The sequence below is a fragment of the Myodes glareolus genome, chromosome 4 (genome assembly GCF_982192425.1).
Source record: "Myodes glareolus chromosome 4, mMyoGla1.1, whole genome shotgun sequence".
In the NCBI taxonomy this organism is placed as follows: Eukaryota; Metazoa; Chordata; class Mammalia; order Rodentia; family Cricetidae; genus Myodes; species Myodes glareolus.
In genome coordinates, this window is record NC_142029.1 from 88575917 (window position 1) to 88597933 (window position 22017).

Consider the following 22017-nt stretch of genomic DNA (forward strand, 5'->3'; position numbering starts at 1 on the left):
AGAGAGAGAGAGAGAGAGAGGAAGAGGGGAGAGAAGGAGGGACACACACACACACACACACACACACACACACACACACACACAAACATGGGTAGCCTGCCCTCTAGTGGCTTTCAATGATTCAGGACTCAGAGGTCCTCCACCACGGTTCATCTCTGGCCTGTTGTTTTGTCTAAACAGTGCTCCCTAGCCAAGCATCCCGGGTGATTATACCTTTTGTGGGATTCAGCTGCTTGTCTATTTTTTAAAAAATATTTATTTATTTAGTATACAATATTCTGTCTGTGTGTATGCCTGCAGGCCAGAAGAGGGCACCAGACCTCATTACAGATGGTTGTGAGCCACCATGTGGTTGCCGGGAATTGAACTCAGGACCTTTGGAAGAGCAGGCAGTGCTCTTAACCACTGAACCATTTCTCCAGCCCCCCTGCTTGTCTATTTTTAAGACACCATCTGGAACTGGACTTTAGGGAGCAGGGCTGGGACTGCAGGAAACAGGAGTTGGCTCCCCAAGACACACAGACCCTTAGGCACCCCCATTCTTCTCAACTCCATTCTGCTTAACTTGTTGGATATACCTTATTGCCCTTCAATTGAAGACCAGAAATGAGGACATTCCCTGAGTAGCAATGAATACTTGATTCTCTCCTCTGTGGTCAGATAACTCTTACATCTCTGCAGGTACCCTTCCCAAAATAGAACCCAAGGAGTGGCACCATAGAACTCAAGTCTATAGTTTTTATAGTATCAAGTTCTTGAAGCTCACAGTGACAATGGCATGAGGATAGTGCTTTGGTTCCAAGTTCTTCTGGTTCTTTTCCTTCAGTCTGCTCCATTAATGCAAGTTTGAAGTGTTGACTGTGATTCTAGATAGGACCCACTGTACCCATGACCTTCCTCCTTTACTTTCCTTGCCTGGTGTGGCTGGGAAAAGGACTGAGTTGGCCTCTAAGTGCATAGTCCAGGTAGAGATGAGAAGGCTTCTAAGTGTCCTCCACCATAGCCCTCTCCAACAGCCATTTCTGTCCTTCATGAAGACACTGTTGGCTTCTTTTCTTCCTGTGATCAACATGGACAGGAGATCAAGAGTCAGGCTCACTTAGGGCAAATACCCTGGTTGTGAGGAGAGAATCTGATGTCATGATGATGTTGTCTTGTTCTCAGTGGGAATTCAAGTCTCCTGAGGTCGTAGTTTGGTTTGCTTTCTTTTGTTTTAACAGTCCCAGTGACAGAACTCTCTAGAAGCCCAGTGATAATGAACCTCTACTACAGAGAAGCATAGGCCAACGCTGACACCCGTGGGAAGACCTGGGAACAGACAGGAGAGTGGTCTGGACGCTCTTCTGGCTATCTCAGGGACAATTCAGGAGGAATCTGGAAGTTGAAGGAGAATAGAATTAAGACTAGATCCTAGGCTCCCTTTTGACTCTTCTGCAGAGTTTCTCAACCAGGGTCACATGTCAGCCAGCCAGCCAGATGCTTACCACCAGTCTTGCGTACAGCACCACTGAGCTGACTTCGCTGGGAAGGGACCCTAAAGTCAGGAGGCCAGGGAGGCAGCCCCCTCCCCAGCCTCTGGGTGTTGCTGATCTCAGCATCCTCCAGCCAGTCTGGCCTCCACTCCCACAGAGGCAGAGAGAAACTTCGGGTCAGGCAGAGGTCATCCCGAGGGGAGGGTGGTGAAGAAACATCTAATAAGGGAGGCAGATGGTCAGCGGAAGGTTCCACCTCTAGCTCCTAAGGACCCCATTTACAGCAGAAAGTGTAGGGCTGGTTTAGGGTACACCTACGCCACTACTCCTAAATGTAACCTGGCCTCTCAGTCCATCCGTCCCAGCAGCTGCAGCCCCCCGGGCCTGACACAGGTGTTTCTCTACAGAGCAGCTTGACGTGCTTCCTCCCCGACCATTTCTGGACACTTCCTTTGCTAGTCTTGGGTGGCCTCTTCCCTGTGTGACGGCCACTTCTGACCTGGATAACTTTTGCCCTGTCATCATTTCCTGTGAGCCTCGTTGATTTTCTTAAGGCCAAAAGGTGGAGTAAGGGTAAGATAGGCATGCAGGATCTTGTGTGTGTGTGTGTGTGTGTGTGTGTGTGTGTGTGTGTGTGTGTGTGTGTGAAATCACTTCCTGCTCACATGGAGAGAGAGTGAGGCCAGGTGTTGCTCAACCTTAGCCATGAACAGGCAATCACGAGATTTGGAAGCACAGCTGGGGCGAGGAGGCATATAAAATGCCAGTTGAGAGAAGTCCGGCTGTGGAGCAGCTCTTACTGGGACCCACATCTGGGGAATAGAATGGTCCTGGAGGTGAAGGGGTTGGGCCACCCCACTGAATTGGACCATTTGTCCTGTCCTTGATCTGTGGGGTGTCTTGAGCAAGTTCAAGTATCTGTCTGACCTAATGTTTCCTGATCTGGAAGAGAAAGGTAGAGAATGTTTCTCCTGGAGTTCTTACTAATGCATAGGAAGCATTTCCTCCAGTACCTAGGACATATTAATCATTCAGGAAAAACTGCCTTTCCTCCTCTTTGAGATAAAATCTTACTATGTAGCTCAGACTGGCATGGAATTCATAATTTTCCTGTGTCAGCTTCCCAAATGCTGAGATTTCAGGCATATGCTACCACACCCCAGTAGCACTAATAGGCTCTTTTGTTTGTTTGTTTTGGTCTTTTGAGACAGGATTTCTCTGTGTAGCTTGGGAGCCTGTCCTGGCACTCGCTCTGTAGACCAGGCTGGCCTCAAACTCACAGAGATCTGCTCGCCTCTGCCACCCAAGGCTGGAATTAGTGCCACCACTGCCTGACAATACAAATTGTTCAAGTAACAGTGAGGACAATGCGGGCTAGGCTGGACTCTTCGTTAGGGAGAAAGGAAGCTGCGTTCACTCTAAGAGAGGCAGGTGGCCCCACATACCTGTGAAGACACAGTCAGTTTCCCTGGGCTCCAGACCCAAACCAAAGCTATCCACAGCCACTGCCAGGGCACGGGCAAAGTGAGCGTCTGCAAGGAAGGAGCCATCGGAAGAGCTGACCAAGCTGGCCCTCGCGCTGGGAGCATTGTCCTCAGAAGCTGAGCCCCAACCATTGGCCAGGGAGCCCTCGCTGGGGGTAGGGGTGGGGCAGGGCCGAGGTGGGCACAATAAGTTCCCAACCTCAGACCCTACCCCCCCACTGGCTCTGCCCATGTCTGCCAGTCCTGGGGATGTTGGGATACTGATATAGCCATAGGTGGTTGGGGGCGAAGGAGCTCTTGGCATAGGCGATACACTGTTCCTATAAGATGGAAATGAGAGACAACACACTGGTTAAGGCGCAGCAACAGGAACAGGGCTATTGAGGCAGGTTTGTGTGCTCCCCAGTACGCTTAGCTGGGGTGTTTCCATTCCCCCGGGATACTCACCTGGGTGTCTCCTCCCCATCACTGAGCTCCAGGCACAGGGCCACCTCCTCAGGGGTGAGTACACTGTCCTGATCCTCCTCCTCTAAGGATGACAGTGAGGAGCTGGACAGGTTGCTGGAAGCTGGGCTGGGACAAGAGAGGAAAGAGACCTGGGGACTGGCAGGCCTGGAAGAGTTAAGGATGGAGAGAGGGGCTGCTGGCCGCGGATCAGAGGAGGGCACTTGGGGCTTCTCCACACACCTGGTTAAGGGACGAGAGAGAGGTGGCAGATTAGCTAATGTCATTCTTCAGGTCCACATCTCTTAGCACACGCCCCACACCCTCAATGTCCCAACTCTGTTTCCTGACCCATGCTTCTTACTGGGTCTGTGGATCGGGACTGGGTGTTCCGCAAGGAGAAAGGGGTGTCGGAGGGAGTGGACGAGTTGCTAGCTCACTCGAGTTGCGTTGAAGTTGTGATCCTGGGGCACGCCAGGTCACCACGGTTCGGGGGACTTCTCCTGGGGAACAAGACTTTGGGCCTGAGAACAAAAGAATCTCCAAAATCTCATGAAGTCCAGATCCAACCTGCTCAGACCTGGATTACTGCCCAGCCCACTTAGTTACACACCAGCATATGCACACACACATGCACGTACCACACATACACACACCACACACACACACACACACACACACAACACACACACACCACACCACACACATACCACACTTACACATACCACACACCACACACACACTACACACATACAATACTTACACACACCGCACACATACCACACACACACAACACATACACTACACACCCACACCACACCCATACCACACACCACACACGCACACGTACACACATATACTCTATGTCTGTCTGTCTGTCTCTCTCTCTCCAGCAGAATCAAAAGAGACTGGACTGGTGGGCCTGAAAACCCGCCTTACCTCTCACAGAAATGTACTACCCATTCCACTTAGCTACACACACACACCCACACCACATGTGCACACACACACATCACACATGCACACTACACACACACACACACGCCACAGCAGAACCCAAATGGGCTGGACTGGTGGGCCTGAAAACCTGCCTCACCCCTCACATGAATGTACTACCCATCCCACTTAGCTACACACACACACACACACACACACACACACACACACACACATCACATGTGCACACACACATCACACATGCACACTACACACACACATACACACACGCCACAGCAGAGCCCAAAAGGGCTGGACTGGTGGGCCTGAAATCCTGCCTTAACCCTCACTTCTCCCTTATGGATCCCCTCTCACCTGGGCTCTGCGAAAGATTCTTGGAGACTTTGCTTCCCAACTCCCAGGCCCAGATTTCCATGGGGTGGCCACCTCGGAGCAGTGGGGAGCTGTTGGCTTGGTGCAGCTCTACAAGGGAAAGATGAAGGTTATGAACAATGAGAGTAAGCTTTTCAGACCCCAACCACAGGCCCTGTCTTTAGCCTGAGTATTCACCCAGTCCTTGGGACCTTAAATCGAAAACTACTTCTCTCTGCCCCCATCTTTCTCCAGCCTACTAAGCTGGAAGAGCACTGAGTGTTTGGCTGGGTGACCTCAGTGAAATGCATCAAGCTTTCTGAATGTCAAGTTCATTTGTAAGCAACCACTTTGAAGGAAGTAAAGCCCTTGGCTCTAGACAGAGGCTTCCAAATCCAGCTCTCTTTTCTCGGACTGTGTGTATTCCAATTTTTCTGATCTCTGTTCCCCCACACTACTCCTCTCCTCATCAGTCTCTGCCCGGTGAACACAAACACCCCTCCTCTTAGAGAGAATCTGTTGACAGTGTTCACTTCTCACATTGCCTCATTCTGAAATACTTGACTGTTTCTTGACTGGGGCAGAGGGAGATGGAGACAAGGTGAGAGAGCGCCAAGTGAAAACCTCATCCTCAGACTAGGAAGCCCCATGGCAGAACTGGATGCTTCAGATGAAATGGCCGTAAAAATGAGGGTGTAGCTCAAAGTAGGGCACGGGCTTAGCATGTGTGAAGCCCTGGGTTCAAACTTTAGCATCAAAGGGGAAAAAGGAAGGAAGGAGAGAGAGAGAGAAGGAGAGAGGAAGGGAGGAGAGAAATAAATGGCTGTAGAAAATAGTTTTCTAGAACTGTTAATGTTCCAAGAGAGAGCATACATTTCCCTGAAGTCATTGTGGCTCTCTGCACAGAAATTTTTTGTTTGTTTGTTTGCTTGGTTTTAATCCAGGGCCCAGTGCCTGCCGACTGATGGCTTCACTGCTAAGCTTATGACCCCATCTCTTTCTAGCTAGCATTTTAGTACCACTCAAGACTGATAATGCAATAGCCCCGAGCAAAATGGGAAAGAAGGGCGGCTTATTAATATTTACAGTCACAGAAAATGGTCTGTAGTAATTACTCTTAATCCACCCTTGTCTTTTTACTGAAGTTGGGTTTGATCTGCTTGAAAACAGCATCTGCCAAGTCTCTCCGAGCGGTTCAGAGAGTCCATACAATGGCAGGCGGAGTGCTGTGCCATGCTCTGCAGGGTGGCGCCTGGGAAAACAGTCTCCAAAGCAGGGACCTTTCTAAGTGATAACCAGAGAAGTTGGTAGCCTTGAGAGACAGATCCCCCTGGCTTCAAAGTTGAGCTCTGCAGCTTATTTGGGGATTTGGAGCAAGTTACCTAATATTCTGTCAATCTTTTCCTCTCTGTAAATTTAGAGAAACAACGTCCACCTCAAGGAGCAAAAATGACAATGGATAAGGAAAGCAGCTAGTGCAAGGTAGTCGTTTGAGAAGTGGAGATTGCTATTGTCCCCTTATGGAACGTCAAAACAGGCAGCTGGGAGTAAAGAGTTAAATCCGTTCCAAAATTATCATAGGTATCTCTTCTTATTACAGTGGACTGGGTCCAACATCCCTCGAAGGATGTTTTCATCCTTGGACAGTTTGCGAGTACAGAATCTGTGGATATACACTCTGCTCCTAAAGAAGCTAAGTGAGAGTCAGGGTCCAAGCAGATCAGTGTATAACGTGTGAGGCACACGTTCTGGAAAACCTGAGGCTTTTCCCAGCTCTGGTGACCTTAGGTCAGGCTCCAGTTTGTTGGTCAGCACAGATAGAGTTCCTAAGAAGGAAACCTGTGTGCCTAATGTGTCTTGTATCATACCACACCTTGCATGCAATGGCACTTGTTAAATGTTCTCTAAGTCAACTTGACTGCAGAGCCAAGGCCCACTGCTGTAGAGAAACGCTGTGGTGAGGGTACACCCAGCTGAGTACTCCGTGGGTGGAGTTAGAGGTTTGCGTCCACTGGGAGATAACGGAAGGCTGGGGATGGTGCTCAGCCCACACTCAGCTTAAGGCCTGCAGACCTCTCCTTAATCCCACCCCCATCTGTCCCAGAACATGGCTTCTCTCACCACCCTTACCTTGCTTCTTTTTGGCTTTCCAAACCTCTGCAGGGGCCAGAGACATGCGCGGGGAATAGAGTCCCCTGCGGCTGCAGAGACTATCTGAGCTGGCCCAAGGGCTGGAGGTTCCGGCCAGCTTGGATGGAAGGCGCCTAGCAGCTGGTGTCTGGGGGCTTGGCCTTACTGGAGGGCTGGAGGGTTGCTCCGCGATGAGGGAGCCGTAAAAAGTGCTGGTGTCGGGAAGCAGGGGCACACCAGGGCTCCGGGGGTCCCAGGAGATCACTGCCATAAACGACACAAAAGGGGTTATGGTGAGCACAATGCTCTCTGTTCCCCCCTCCATCCCCGAGGTCCCTTCTCAGCAGGCATAATCACAGGAGCGCCTGCCATCCAGTGGGTCCCGAGGGTCCACTCCCAGCCGACTGCTGAGGCTGCTGCTGCTGCTGAGGTCTCGGGAGCCAGAGGTGGAACGCCAGGTGTCTGCCAGCCACGGGGAGTCACTGTGGTCCATCCTGGGGTAGTAGTGGCAGTGGCGGGAGGCAAGGCAGAGAAGAATAGGAATCAAATTAGTTAAAACTTTCAGTTTGAGGGCAGCAGCAGGAGAAATGGCAGTGTTTGCTTCCCCGCTTACAGCGGCTTCTCAGCATTTTGCAGTCCCCCAAGTTCCTCTGACCTGGTGCCCCTGAACTCAGCATATTTTTCTATCTAAGTTGCCCAGAGCTGGGGAGTGGGTCTTGGATGAGAGAGGTGGTTACGGATACGGAGATGAAAAGAACAAAATAGAGACAGGCAAACATGGACTAGAAATCCCTACCTGCCATAGTTTAGCTGTACAACCCAAAGGAATACATGTATTAGTCTCTCTGAGCCACGCTGTTTCCTCAACTGTTAAATAGCAACAAAGAGAGCCTGCATGTAAGACTGGTGCTGTGAGCTGAGCCAAGGAAATTTGAAGTCACTCTGCAGGCAGAATAAATAGAAGCTTGCTGTGGTGATTGTTGGTTTCCAGAAACCTGAATAATCCTTCAAGAGCAGCGACTTTGATAAAACTACTTCTCTGCCTAGAGCCTACAGTTACTCCCTATTTACCAAGATAGAGTTCAGAGGCTTGCCGCGGTATCTTCTATGCCACGGTGGCTTTCCAGCCTTGCCCTCTGCTCTGATACCATATATCCTAGTCAGAACCACAGTTTACGTTTCCCTGGGAATAGAGCAAGCGGTTCCCCCCACTCCACACTCTTTTCCATAGGGTATGTGTGGGCTCCTCTTTCTTTGGATTCTCTAGCCTCCTCCCTGTATCTGGGTCATACTGCACATCCAACTCCAGGTCACTCTCCTGTCTCTCTCTGCCTGTCTGCCAGTTTCTGGTGGGTGGAGACTATTCCAAAGGAATGGATGAACTGATCTGAACAGAATTGCTCTTGAGGACAAAGGAAGCGGTTCCAGGGAAGCAGAGCCGAAAAGTTCAGGAGGCAGAAGATAACTGGAAGAGAGAAGTCAGAGAGAGAAAGGAAAAACTCAGCCCATGATGCCAGACAGCCTGGAACCTCGTTGAAACTGGCAGCCCGAAGTGGGGGGGGGCTGATGTATCCAGTACACAGTAGGTACTCAATAAACTCTTCTTAAATAATTCAGACCCAGAGCACAAAGACTAACGAAGTTGACAAGGAGAAGAAATGTTTTCTACTGTGAAACGCAGTCAATGTTGTGGGGCAGGGGGAGGCTGTAGGGGGAGAATGGCTTTTTGTTTGTTTTCTTAGAATCTTGTCTCATGACTACAGACTAGCTCTGGTAATCAAGCCGTTGGAGCCGAGGTACCTATTGTTTGGCCCTGGTTTGGAACAATGGGTAAGGATCTATGACCTAGGTGCTGATCGCCCCCTGCTGGAAGTGTGCAGGCTTGCACAGGCTGTGCAAGACAAGTGGATGTCTCAAGAGACAGGCAATACACAGGATGCAAAAACACTGTCAGGTAGACACTGGGAACACAAGGGAATCAGGACACTAGAGCTGGCCATCTCCTGCCAGTTACTACTCACTTAACAGCAGGAGTAGCGAGAACAGGCGACAAGAGCAACAGCTAGGTGGCCAGGAGGTCAACTGTGAAGCCTTTGGCAAAAACAGTTAGGTTTTATGATTCAGGTTGCTCGGTTGCCAAGGGGCTACAGTGAAAGAGATTCATTGTCACACAGAGTCCGGGGGGGCTTCAGGTATGAGGATCCTAAGCTGCCTGGTAGGAGGGTAGACTGAAACGCCATCCAATTCTCTGCTGAGACTCCACTCACCCTGACCTCTCCTCCCTTCCTCAGGACTCCTTCCTGGCCTCTCACCTGTGTTTTAAAATGGCATCCTCACTGGTATATCTGTACAGACCTGGAAAAATAATGGGAGGGACAGATAAACGAAGAGCCCAGAGTCTTTCTAGAGATCAAAGCTCCTGTGCTCTTCTGTCTGGACGCAGGGAGATCTATACACACGGGTTCTCCCCTCTCACCTGGGCCCAGGTTCACCCGAGCTTTGCGGCGTCTGTAGATACACACAGCAAGGCCTAGTAGCAGCAGCCAGAGCAGGACAGCACCGCTGGCGATGACTTCTGGCCGTCTCAAGGTGGCCCTCAGCTGATCCAGGGTCCAGAAAGCATGTTTACCGGGGTCTCGAGCCGACTGCTCCATGGCCTGCTCTGTATGGGAAGTGGAGCTCAGAGAGAGGGCCAGCGGGACAATGGGGGACCCAGAGACAAGAGAGAGGAGCTGGAGGTGTAACAGGCGCGGAGACAGGAGGATGACATAGGGGCTGAAGGATATGGATAGGACCGGTCTCTCACCTAAAAAGAGGCAGACAGGGCTACTGGGCTCGCCGGCCCCGGCACCAGTGACTGCAGCCACTTGTACACAGTAGGAGCCTGGCACCCGTGTGGAGATCTCCAGCTGGGTCTGTTCACCCACGACAGTCCAGTTGGCAGCAGGCAGAGAGGTATTGCCCAGGTTCCACACCTGGGGCACAAACGAAGGTGAGCCACTGGCCCTAGAACCATCCTAGCAGCAAACCCTTCATCTGCAGATGGCCGGGCGGTCCTCCTAAGCCTGGCATCTTCCTGGGGGCTGACCAACAAAACAACACCTGTGCCCCTCCTCTACCAAGTGAGAGACTCTTTTTTAGATGACAGAATGGCAAAGATAATCTGCCAAAATGTACCCAGGTTCATGGTGTTTCGAGTGACCTCGAGGCTTGCTGAAAAAGAGGTACCAAGCTCAGTTTTCACTTTCTGATTCAGGGAACCTGGGAAAGGACCTGAGAATCCACCTTCCTAACAAGTTCCCTGGTGATTTGCCTCTTGCCTGTCCAGCACACACACACGCCAGCTTAAAGACTTAGGTCTGACCCAGTTTGAGTTTTGATTTGATCAAATCAGCCCAACGTTTGATTTCTGTTCTGTTTCTTCCATCTATGACCATAATCTGACTTTCCATGTATAAATTGGAGGTAATCACCTAGGCTGTTGGTGAGAGGAAATGAGACAACCGCTTATAAAATGCTTGACAAGATCTGGCGAACTAAGTAGGCCCTTGTACATGTGCTCCATAAAAAGCAAAATCCCTTCCTTTTTTGGCTCAGATGCTGTTTTGTAGTGGCCAAAGCAAAGATATGTGGGACTCCAGGGGAGCGGAGTATGCTGGCCAGTGTCATTTTGTAGAGACTACCTGGTAGCCACGGATGACACCATTGTGGTTTTCGGGAGGCGGTGGAGCCCAGCTCACAAGGATGCTGCTATTGCCAGGCTTTAGGGTCACTTCTTGAGGTGGGGCACTGGGCACTGCAGAAAAGGAAGAGACAGAACTGCTAAAGGAGAGGACACCGTGTGAGGGTCAATAGCGGCACTGGGGAGGGGGATGGAGAATCAGAGTTCTACGAGAAATGACACTTCTTAGAGCTGTTTGCTTCACCATGCAGAGGAGGAGTCCCCTCGACACCCACCCCAGCATGTCCAGATGGGACTGGGATAGATAAGAAACCACCACGACCTCCACCCAGCGTCGTCAATCAGGCTCCTCCCCTGACCTTGTTCCGGCACCCTCAGGAGCAACACATTGCTGTCTGGGCCTCGAGCCCGGCCAGAGGACGGTCTCACTTTGAACTCGTAGTCCTGGCCCCAGCGGAGGCCCCCAAGCTTTGCGCTCTGCAAGCCACCCAGCATCTCCTCTGTCCATGGAGATCCCTGGTCCCTGGGGGTCCTCTGGGCCCTGAACAAGGCTGTGTAGGACTCGGCAGGCGCGGCAGGGCCGCTCACCTGGGAAGAGGTTGGAGTAGGGATAAGTGTTTGGGGGAGTTCATGAGAGCCCTCATCTGGATGGGTTCTCACTTCCTGGGTCCTCGGCCTCACCTTCCAGCTGAGCCACACAGTTGGTCCAGGCTTGGGGCCTTTCACGGGTTCCGGGTTCAGCAGGGTCACGTTTTCCAGTTGGATGCGAACAGCCAGAAGTTCCAAATATTCCTTGTGGTTCTCTGACTCTGTAGGGGAACACGAGGGTGAGATGGAGGAACATACCTCCATCATGGACAAATTTGTCTCCCAGATCAGGTCTAGAATACTCCTATATCCGTTCTAGCCTCACACAGGGAGGCCTCATCCCTTGGATCCCAATCCTAGGTTGAGCCCCATATACACAGACCCCATAACTGACCACCTCACAAATTAGAATCCCCTACCTTACCTAGGATGTTGTGTGTGGGTCTAAGTATATGCTCATTTTTGCCCATGAATGAGTACGCATATAGAAACCAAAAGATGACAATAGAATCTTTATTATTGCTCTCATTGTTTTTTTCTTTGAGACAGGATCTCTCAGTGAGCCTGGATTTCACCACATGAGACTGGCTGGCTGGCTTCTGGAACCCACCTGATTCCACATCACCTCAGTGCCTGGATTATAGACACACCCTTCCAGGCTCAGCTTTTATGTGGGTACTGGAGATCTGAGTTCAAGCCTTCACATATGTGAAGCAAGCTCTCGACCCACTGAATTACCTCCTGAGCCCTTATGTTGGCTCTCAGCTGACTCCTGTTCTTACCCCAGACAGACACCCTGGCTGCTCGACTCTCCCGTTGTCCTGCATTGTTGGTGGCCATACACATATAGGTCCCCGTGTCATTCTTCTCTGCTCTTGCCACCGTCAGGAGACCCCCAGACACCTGTCAGCACAAATAGTCTGTGAAGGCTTCCATATGAGTCAAAGGTTAGAGGCTAGAGAACAACCTGAGGTCTCATTGCCCTCCCTTCCTCAGATCAGCCAGGGAACGTGCCCCTGGAGAGCAGGTCAGTTGCTTGGTGTGCCCAGGACATGATGAAGTACGGGAAAAGGAGTTCCTGGGAACGGGGCTTCACTTACTGTGTGCCTGCCTGGCTGTAGGACCAGGGGTCTCCCGTCTTTCCACCATGAGACAGAAGGATTTGGGTAGCCCCAGGGTGGCCGACACTCAAGAACCAACCGCTCACCCACCACAGCCACTGTGTCCCGAGGCTGGATCTGGAAGTCCTTCTGGAGGACTGTGAGGAGGGAATCAGGTCAATAGGAAACATGTCTACCCTCCCCTGAGTCCCTCTTTGGCATCTCCTAGCTTGCTTACCCCATTCTGCTATACCCATTTCCTTGGCCTTCTATGTTCAACTTAACCTAGTTCTCCCTCCCAAGGACCCCCCCCCCCCCACCTCCGCCAGGCCAGGCCTCCCTTTACAGATAACCCCTCATATTTCCCTGGACACAAACAAGCAGCTCAACCTAGCTTTGCTTTGCCCTGGGCCTATCCTCCCAAGCCTCACCAGTCACAGACAGCCTAGCACCCCGGCTCACTGCTGTGCCCAGCCGGTTGCTGGCCTCACATGTGTAGACACCCAGGAGTGCTGAGAGGCTATTCTGGTCATCTTGGGGCCGTCCCTGGACAGCAGGCCAATGTAGCAGGAGAGTCCCATCAGGTAGAAGGTAATGTAGGTCTGGGGTCGCCATGCTGAGGGGCTGCCCATTCAGCAGCCAGCGGATAGTGGGAGGCGGTTGGCCCGAGGCTCTGCAACTCATCCTGGCTGGGCCGGAGCCCTGAAGTAGCTGGTCTTGGGGGTGAACTAGGATCTGGGGTGAAGAATCCAGAGCCTTGCCTCCTAGAAGGGAGAGACTCCCTGAACTGCACCCTTCTGCGCCTTGTGTAGGAGTCTGCCCGATTGGCTTATATTACCAGACATCTATTTTCAAATAGCTAGCGGGAGGGGAGAGGGTCAGCGTCCTCAAGCCAGGGTCTACACAGCTGTCTCGGTGACACACAGCCATGCCCATGCCCACACCCCACCACCGTCATTACTCCCAGTGCTAAGGACAAGAGATTCTCTTCTGTTCTGCTGGCTTTGGATTCAGACCGTGAATCCGGCCAGGAGCCCAGGAGCATGGACTAGAAGAGGGAGCGCCCCACTCACCCACGATGAGAAGAAGCAGCAGAGGCAGAGGCCCCCTAGTCCCCAGGAGCCCCACTCCTCCAGAGCCCATGGCTTCCCTCAGCTGCTTGCCTTGTCCCATGCACTTTGTCCCACTGCTCCGAGCTCACAGCAGTAAGGGAAGGAGGGGAGGGAGGGGTGGGTGACGGTAGTTGTTTGTGACTGAGACTCTGTCCCAGTAGGGAAGCCGCTTTGAGGAAACGGATGCTTCCTGCCTGGCCCTCCGTGCCTTAGAGAACTGGGAGGGGACCAGAGGTGAGAAACTCTCCCGACCTCTACACTTTTGCTGTAACCCTGGACACTAACGTGGGCACTAAGGGTTAGGTTACCTCATGTCTGATTTAGGGTTTCTTTTTTCTTTCTTTTTTTTTTTTTGTAAAGATTTTTATTTATTATGTATACAGGGTTCTTGCTGCATGTATCCTGCAGTACAGAAGAGGACACCAGATCTTATTACAGATGGTTGTGAGCCACCATGTGGTTGCGGGGAATTGAACTCAGGACCTCTGGAAGAGCAGTCAGTGCTCTTTACCTCTGATCTCCAGCCCCCTTACTCCTCCAGCCCCATAGCTCTATTTGAAGTTTATGCTTAAGTCTTGGTCTCTATCCTTTTCCATTAGACAACCACCTGATAGGGAGAGGGGAATCAGAGGTGGAGTCTCATATAGAGGAGTGAGGAGCTGAAGACAGAGTCCAAAGGGGTTGCAAGCCAAGAAATGAATGAGGAAGGGGGGCAGTATGCATTTTTGATCCATTTCCAGGGAACAAATAGACTGAGCCTCAGGAGACTAGAACACAGAAATGACCCAGAACCTTGGAAACAAGGTGTGAAAACCCCATGGACCATGACGATATTTTTTTTCAAAATATTTGAAAATTGGTTCTGTGGGGTCTTGGGTAGATTCCTTCATCCTCAAAGTCAGTTCCCTTCTCTGTATATTGGGAATATTAATAATAGATCCCACCTTGAGATCTAGAGTATAAATGGAATGAAATTAGACATAAAACTGCATAACACAGACAGGATTGACACGAGAGTGACAATCCTTTAGGCTGATTTTTATGCACACCCCATCACTGACGCTGTCTGAAGCATCATCAGTGGGGCTGAGTTTCAGGCCTCGCAAAGGATGGTTGGAATGAAGCCTTCTCAGCATCTTGCCTGACCCGACACAAGTTTTGTGGCACCCAGATGACTAGCTTGGCCCCTCCCGAAAACCCAGAGAGGCTGTTCACTTCTCAGCCCGGCTCCTGTTTACCAGTCTCTTCCTTCCAAATCTGGAATCTCAGCCATTTCCTAGAGCTGTTCACGGAAGGCCAAGGCCAGACTCTGGGCCTCAGCGGAAGAGTGTCCAGCCTTTGTTCTCAATTGTTCTGGCCAGCTTCTCTGGAGGCTCCAAACCCAGCTAACCCTTCTCCCTTCCTCCCCCTCCCTACTGAGCTTCAGGGTCAGCCCCAACCCTAACAACTGACCAAGTAGAAGGCCGCCTTCGCTGCTTCCTTTCTCTCTTCTGAGACAGACCAAGACCGGTTAAGATAGAATCTGTGAAAGAAAATGCTACTTCTCAGCAAACTGAGTGATTCCATGGGCTACAGGGTAGATGGAGTAGAGGTAATAATAGAGTGACTGAGCCGGAAGGATAGGGATTGGGGTCAGAGTAGAACATGCGATTTCAGAAACGCAAGCACAGCAGGTGTGGTGGCATATGGCTGTAATCCCACCAAGCGGGATCATGAATTTGAGTCCAGTCCAGGCTGGACCCTGTCTGCAAAACAACAACAACAGCAACAACAACAACAACAACAACAACAACACCGCAAAGTAAAGAGAAAAAAAATGGAAACACTAAGGGCGTTCACCAAGTCTGTGACTTCTCTGTGGAGGGTTTGTGTGTGAAGTCAGACTGATGAAAGGTACATTTATATGGATGAAGTCAGCCAAAGATTAGATAGGAAAGGATGTGACAGGCGGATTCAGTGAACCCAGGGCTAACCTGGGATTTCCCAGGTCCGCAGGGTCCAAGGGTGGCTGACTTCCACCAGAACGCTGTCGGCAGCAGTCCTTTTCCAGCCTCTTCGGCAGCTACTTGAACTAGCCAACTTCTCTGCTACTGCTCCAATATCAACTTGATTTGATTCAGTTTCTATAATCCGGAAAGATGGTACATATTTTCCCCCCTCCACAAAGTAAAAGGTCAGTCTCAAAGGAGCGCAGAATTATTCCCTGGCCTGTGCTCAGTTGAGAAGAATGGTCAAGGGAGACAGGGAGCGCGGAGATGGAGCCAGAGTCTGCGGCAGTTGAGGAGTGGTGGCTGCCTAGAGGCAGGTCCGGTCCCGTGATCACAGCTGCTTCTGAAACAGTTTATTCTCTTTTCAGTATTCTCAAGGGCCACCGATTGAACATTGGAGGGGGTCAGAGGGAATACTGGCTGGGAGTCCTTCCTGCAGGACTTTAAGATTCTAAAGGCATCCAGGGGATTTCGGGGATGCACGTTCGTTTCCCGCAACCTGGCCCTTTAGCACTCCGATTGTCTCATTTCCACAAGCTGAGGAAGAGCCGACCACATGAGTCACGGGTTGAGGTGGATGCATGGGAGCCAGCTCCTGTTTCTGTTTTAGCGAAGTTTACTGCTCTGGGGTCTATTGACATGCAAGCCCAGCGGCTAGTTTTACCCCGCCTGCTAGTGATTTGTGAGCGACTTGTTCTTGGCTGTTAGAAAGAGAGAGAAGAGAGAAAAAGGAGGAGGTACGCTTCCGAGTGGCCCTTCAGAGTAAATTTCTCTTTAATTCTGGCTCCTGCTTCTTTGCGGTGCATGTTTCCTAATGGCATCCAATCCTGGTTTCCTTGGACCTTCTTCAGAAAAGTCCCTCTATTGACCTAAACCGTTAAGATACCACCTAACAGAACGAACAGAAAGTTTATATCTATAGAAGACATCAGGCTTTGAAATCTCCAGTCAGGTAATGTTTAGTGTATGTGTGGCCCACAGTTACTTGAAAAAAAAATGGAGGTGATGTGGAGTTGAGGGAACAGATGGGTTGCAGCTGGTACGATGACTTAAAGAGTAGGGAAAGGCCCTTGCTCAAGCCTGACAGCCTCGCCCTGCATGGTGTGTTCCCATCGTCACCTGCTTCCACTTTATTGCTCACATGCACACATGCACATGCACACGCATGCGCGCACAAACACAAACACACACACACACACACACACACACACACACACTACATTCCAGGAAGAAAATTTTAGTGGAGTGTTTGTATGTATATACAGATGTGATTTCAGGCCACAGGGAAAGGACAAGGCAGTAAGAGATAAGTTAAGCCAGAAAAATGACATCGGGACACTATTCCTAGCCAGCAAAGAGGAAGTCATTATTATTCCCTGGTTTGACTTAATTGCCCTCTAATCACTGGCAGCTTGGGACACAGATAAAATCTTACAGAGATTGAGAGCAACCTGATTTGAGCAAAAGGGAAGAAAAGAGGGGCTGGAGGGGCTGCTTAGTAGCTGAAAACACTGGCTGCTCTTGCAGAGAACTAGGGTTCAACTCCCAGCACCTATATGTTGGCTCACAATTGTTAACTCCAGTCCCAGGGGTTGCAATACCTTCTGAGGGCTCTGTGGATATGCAAAGTTCAGAAATAAGGCAGTTAATACCCCTGCACATAAAATATAAACAAAGACTTTTAAGGAAAAAAAAAAAGGAAAGAAGAAGACACAACAGACCCTTTAGACCCCAGTGTCTCTAGGATTGGCTGTGCTGACCGGAACGAGGGCTGTGCTGTACCCGTACCCAGGACATCTAAATGTCAATCAATACATGTCTGGTTTTTAAAAACATACTTAAATGTCCTGGGTACAGCTTTGCCCTTAGGATGTTTTATAAGTAAGGAAATGGTCTCAGAGAGGTAATACAACTTATTTAACTCACTTGTTAAGTAGAATAGACACTTACTTACCTGTATCTGGCTTCAATGCTACCTAAGTTTGTTCTTTGACCCTGACAACTTGGGCAAGAGTCTCCAGCTGGATGTTCTCTGTGATTGCCCTGGATTTTGTCATTTTGAAATACTGTGCTGTGGCTTCTCAGCAACCAAAAGTTGTGACTCAGGAAAGTTGATCGTGAGAAAGCTGATTTCTTCCGACCCTTGTATTTCTTTTGGTAGATTTTATACTTCTTTGGGAAATTAAGTAGATGCCAAAACTCCTTCAAGGGTAGGTTCATTCCTATTGGAAGAGGCTGGTGGTCAGATGCTTGAGTTGGATTACATGGGACTGCTACCTTGTTCCTAACTCCCAAGTTTCTGTGCAGTCCAGACTCCAAGGTGTCTACAGTTGCAGGGTGGGATTGGACCCAGTGACTCCCAGTCCTTCCTGAGTGAAAAGAGAGGCTTGGGTTTTGCTTTATTGTTTTGCGGTTCTGAAAGTCCTGGTTTGGGGCCCATGTTCACTTGGTCCAGTCAGTTATGACATTGATGTGGGGACCTAGCTGCTTCCAGAGCAGAAGCCAGCAGAGGAAACGTCTGAATGAAGTACTCAATTAAAAAGAAAAAACTTCAAATAAAGTTTCCTCTAATTGTTCTCTTTTCTACTTCACTAAAAACTTTAATTAAGAATAAGCATCAAGGGGCTGGAAAGATGGCTCAGTGGTTAAGAGCATTGCTTGCTCTTCCAGAGGTACTGAGTTCAATTCCCAGCAACCACATGGTGGCTCACAACCATCTGTAATGAGTCTGGTGCCCTTTTCTGGCCTGCAGACATACAGACAGAATATTGTATACATAATAAATAAATAAATATTTTAAAGAAAAGAATAAACATCAAATTTTACAAGCATTTGTTTTGCAGTGTACTGAGATGATTTGCCTCCATTAACCTGCTAACAAGGCTGGTGGTATTCAAGAAAGATGATGCCTTTGCATGGGACTATTGACCTCCTGGTTCTTCTAAGAGCAAATGAACACAAGAGCCTGAGCCTGGTCCCAAATTACTCTGTGGCTTCCTGTTTAGTGACAATCTGTCGTGCCCACAAACACTTTTGTAATTGTCATCAGTGTTGGGCTGCTGTCAATGACATCTCTTTGAACCTCTAGAATTGGGAGTCAAATCTACCTCTTTTCTTTTTGAGGTTTACCTGCTTCAGATGCTTTGTTTTAGCACTGAAAAACAGATCAGTAAAAAAAAAAAAAACATGCTAATAATGACAGGAGTAGCTACTGCTGCCTCAGACAAGCCAGAAGTGAGGCTAGGCAGTGAGTCACGAATCTCTCTAGATTTCCTCTTTGTTTTTATAGTGTTCTTATTTGCAGTTCTGGGGAGGTGAACATGGGGCTGTGTTGCTAGACAGGTACTCTACCACTGAGTTACCCTAGTCTTTCTCCTCACCCTTTTGAGTTTATTTTGAAACAATGCCTTGCCCAGTTGCCCAGACTGGCTTTAAATTCACAATGTAGCACAGATAGACCTTGACCTTTTGACCCCTCCCCAACATGAGTGCAGCTAGGATTGCAGGTGTGTGCCACCATGCCCAGCCTATAGTTCATTTGTTTGTATACATCTACCTAGCTCCTTTTAACATTTGCTTGCTTGGTCTTTTCCTGTAACTTTACTGCCAACTCTTCCAAACCATTGTTTTCAATATATTTCAATTAAGTGGCGTATGGTAAGATTTTTAAATATCTTGTGATTTTTAAAGATTTTAATTTTTTTTTTTTGGAACAAAACAGCATTTATTAGGGGACGAGGCAGAGGTGACAGGTCTCACTAGTGGACGTCTGAATGTGCAGACAGTGCCGAGGCCCATCCATCAACTAGACCCAGCCAGCGCTACGGCCGACTGATTTTCTTCTTTCACTTTCACATAGCAAGAGATGCTGGAGCTGGGAGGGTGGCTCAAAGGTAGAGTGCTGGCCTAGTACACGGGAGGCCCCAGTGCCTACGTGCACACTCACACTCAGTGGAGAGAACACATGAACCTAGTAGAGGGTGTTTCACTCCGAGTCTTCAACTTGAGAAAGCATCAAACTGTGGTCCATGCTGGTCTTGAACTTAAGCTCTTCTTGCCTCGCTGCTCTCATGGCTGGGATTACAGGTATGCACCATCACGCCTGGCTATTATATGAATCTCTCATGTAAGATTCATGTATTTTGTGGAAAGAACTTCGGGGGGGCACCAACCCAAAAGAACAAAGTTAAGCAAGTAGAGGTGGAGAGAGCAAAGGTCACTAAAGAAAAAGAAGAAACACTTCCAGTAAACAAAACTGAAGACACTCTTTCTCAAGTCTAGCTTTTGTTTCTTCCTCCTCAGTGTTGATTTCCCAGAGATGCTGTTTTTAGCTTTTCAGCAGCTTTTTCATCTCTATAAATTTATTTTGGTTGGTTGGATTGTTTAAGAGGAAGAGAAAGATTTTAATTTTTTTAAGATTTAGAAAATCATATGCCAGTTAAGATACCTATCTCTGTATTTTAACTGGACAATTTTGGTCATTAATAATTTAGCTTTTTTCCCTATCATTTAACTTTTTGCTTTCTATCATATCAGCTCACATTTTATTTACCCTCTTTTTTCTTTTCTTGGAAGTTTAAGAATGCTTTGAATTTGTATTTATATCCTTAATATATTTCCTTCCTTATCTGTGAATTAAATATATATATATATATAATATGTAAAATATAGAATGAAAGTATATCACATGAATTGTGTAATACTAGTAGATATACGCTCTCTCTCTGTGTGTGTGTATACATACACATGGTAAAAGTATAATTTGATATAGTTTCTCATGCTGTTCAAGTTGGCTTGTAATTTCTTATGTAGCCAGGTTTGAGCTTACATTTATGATCTTTTACTAGTTACTCATACCTTCTCCCTAATGCTTACTAAAATATAAAGTTACTATTTTAGCCAAAGAATTCCTAAAGTATTCAAGTATGTTGAAATAGTTTGATTCTGATAAAGCCTCCCAACCTAAGCCCTCTAATTTTCCTTCTCAGGTTTTGAGGACTGCAGACTAACAACTATCATTTTATAAGACATTATTCGAATCTACTTACTCATTTATTTGCTTGTCCTTGTTTCTCAAACCTTCCTTTTGGAATTTTTTTCTGTGTTTCTGTTATGTATTTCTATGAGACCCAACCCCAGGACTTGTTTCATTTTATATCTTTCTTTTTTAAGATTTATTTATTTATTATGCATACAGTATTCTGCCTGCATGTGTGCCTGAAGGCCAGAAGAGGGCGCCAGATCTCAATACAGATGGTTGTGAGCCACCATGTGGAAGCTGGGAATTGAACTCAGGACCTCTGGAAGAGCAGCCAGAGCTCTTAATCTCTGAGCCATCTCTCCAGCCCCCTCATTTGATAGCTTTATTTCATTCTCAGTATGAAAGTCTCCAGATTGGTACATGCCTTTAATCCCAGCACTCCAGCACTAAGGAGACAGAGGCAGGCAGTTCTCTGTGAGTTTAAGGCTAGCCTAGTTTATAGAATGAATTCCAGGACAGTCAAAACTACACAGAGAAACCCTGTCTCAAGAAACAAAAAACAAAAAACAAAAAAAAAAGAGAGAAAAAAATAAAGTCTGTTTTACCAGACAAAATATTCTTAGTTGGTAGTAATCTTTGTTGCTCTCTTGAAAGGACTTGCTTCCTAATGATTCCCACTGTTACTGGCTTCTAACAGTAGGAGGTTCGTGTCTCTCTGCCTTTAAGGGTTCACTTTGTCTTTGGTGGACTCTATTTTTACTACCAATTATGCACATGAGATCATCTTTTTATATTCCTTGTTTGTTAATATTTTTGTGTATTTACTAGTTTTAGAAAACATCTAAGACTGGAGAGGATTAGGCTGTCCTGGAACTTTCTCTATAGACCAGGCTGACCTCGAACGCACAGAGATCTGCCTGCCTCTGCCTCCTGAGTGCTGGGATTAAAGGCATGCACCACCACCGCCCGGCCGACTCCCATTCATGGTGATTTGTTTCCTTGTATACCTACTTATTGATCCTTTTTTTTCCTTTCTTTTCTTTTCTTCTTCTTTCTTCTTTTTTTTTTTTTTTGTTAATTTTTCCAGCTGCGTGGGATAGCATTTCACTGTGTAGCTCAGGCTGATCTGAAACTCGTAACCCATCTTCATCAACATCCCAGATGTTGAGGTTCCAGGCATGTATCACCACACCTGTTCATTCATCTTTGATTGGTTTTAATATCAGAAAGTTGAAAGTGCTTTTCCCCTCAGAAGATTAGCAGTTCCATCTGGCAGTGTCTTGTGCACTATCATCAGGTAGCCCTTCTCTAGGACATCCTCTTAATCTAAGAGTCTCAAGTTTAACTCTTCTTACCTCACCAATGGGCCAAGCATAGTTTTTCAACACATTTCTAATGCAAAATGTGCATGGCATTTCCTTTTCATATTTTATTAGTACTAAAGCACCCTGGACTTGCCCTATTTTGGATTTTTATTTTGTTTCTGATTCTCTGGAAATTTCTCCTGGTAATAGAGACTAAATATAGTGTGTGCAGGCAGGATCAAGCTCCTCTGAAACAGGAAGACCTTTCAAATACCAGACTCAAGCCTCCAGTCGGGACGGTGCCATTCATGACTCATCTATACCTCCTGCTCATGACTGACACTCCTTGTGCCAAGCTGACCAACCGCCCTCTTGCTGCCGAATTTAATGTGTGTTTTTTTCTTTTGTGATTCTTTTTTTTTGT

The 22017-nt window shown here is 48.2% G+C and overlaps 1 protein-coding gene across 2 annotated transcripts; it reads right to left on the reverse strand.

Moving 5' to 3' along the window:
- Positions 1-620: 620 nt before the first annotated feature.
- On the reverse strand, positions 621-13442 carry Robo4 (roundabout guidance receptor 4). Of its 2 annotated transcripts, none has more exons than XM_087905711.1 (18): positions 13282-13442; positions 12640-12972; positions 12209-12366; positions 11891-12011; positions 11202-11329; positions 10880-11108; positions 10522-10634; positions 9645-9813; positions 9315-9500; positions 9151-9193; positions 7196-7332; positions 6839-7102; positions 4712-4819; positions 3765-3903; positions 3404-3643; positions 2918-3276; positions 1485-1691; positions 621-1374 (listed from the first exon to the last, which is right to left on the reverse strand). In XM_087905711.1, the coding sequence occupies exons 1-18, from the start codon at positions 13379-13381 to the stop codon at positions 1364-1366; spliced, it is 3045 nt and encodes a 1014-aa protein (XP_087761837.1). In that variant the 5' UTR covers positions 13382-13442; the 3' UTR covers positions 621-1363. The 2 variants fall into 2 exon arrangements, with proteins under 2 accessions (XP_087761837.1, XP_087761836.1); XM_087905710.1 differs by having other exon boundaries at positions 3765-3924.
- Positions 13443-22017: the final 8575 nt, after the last annotated feature.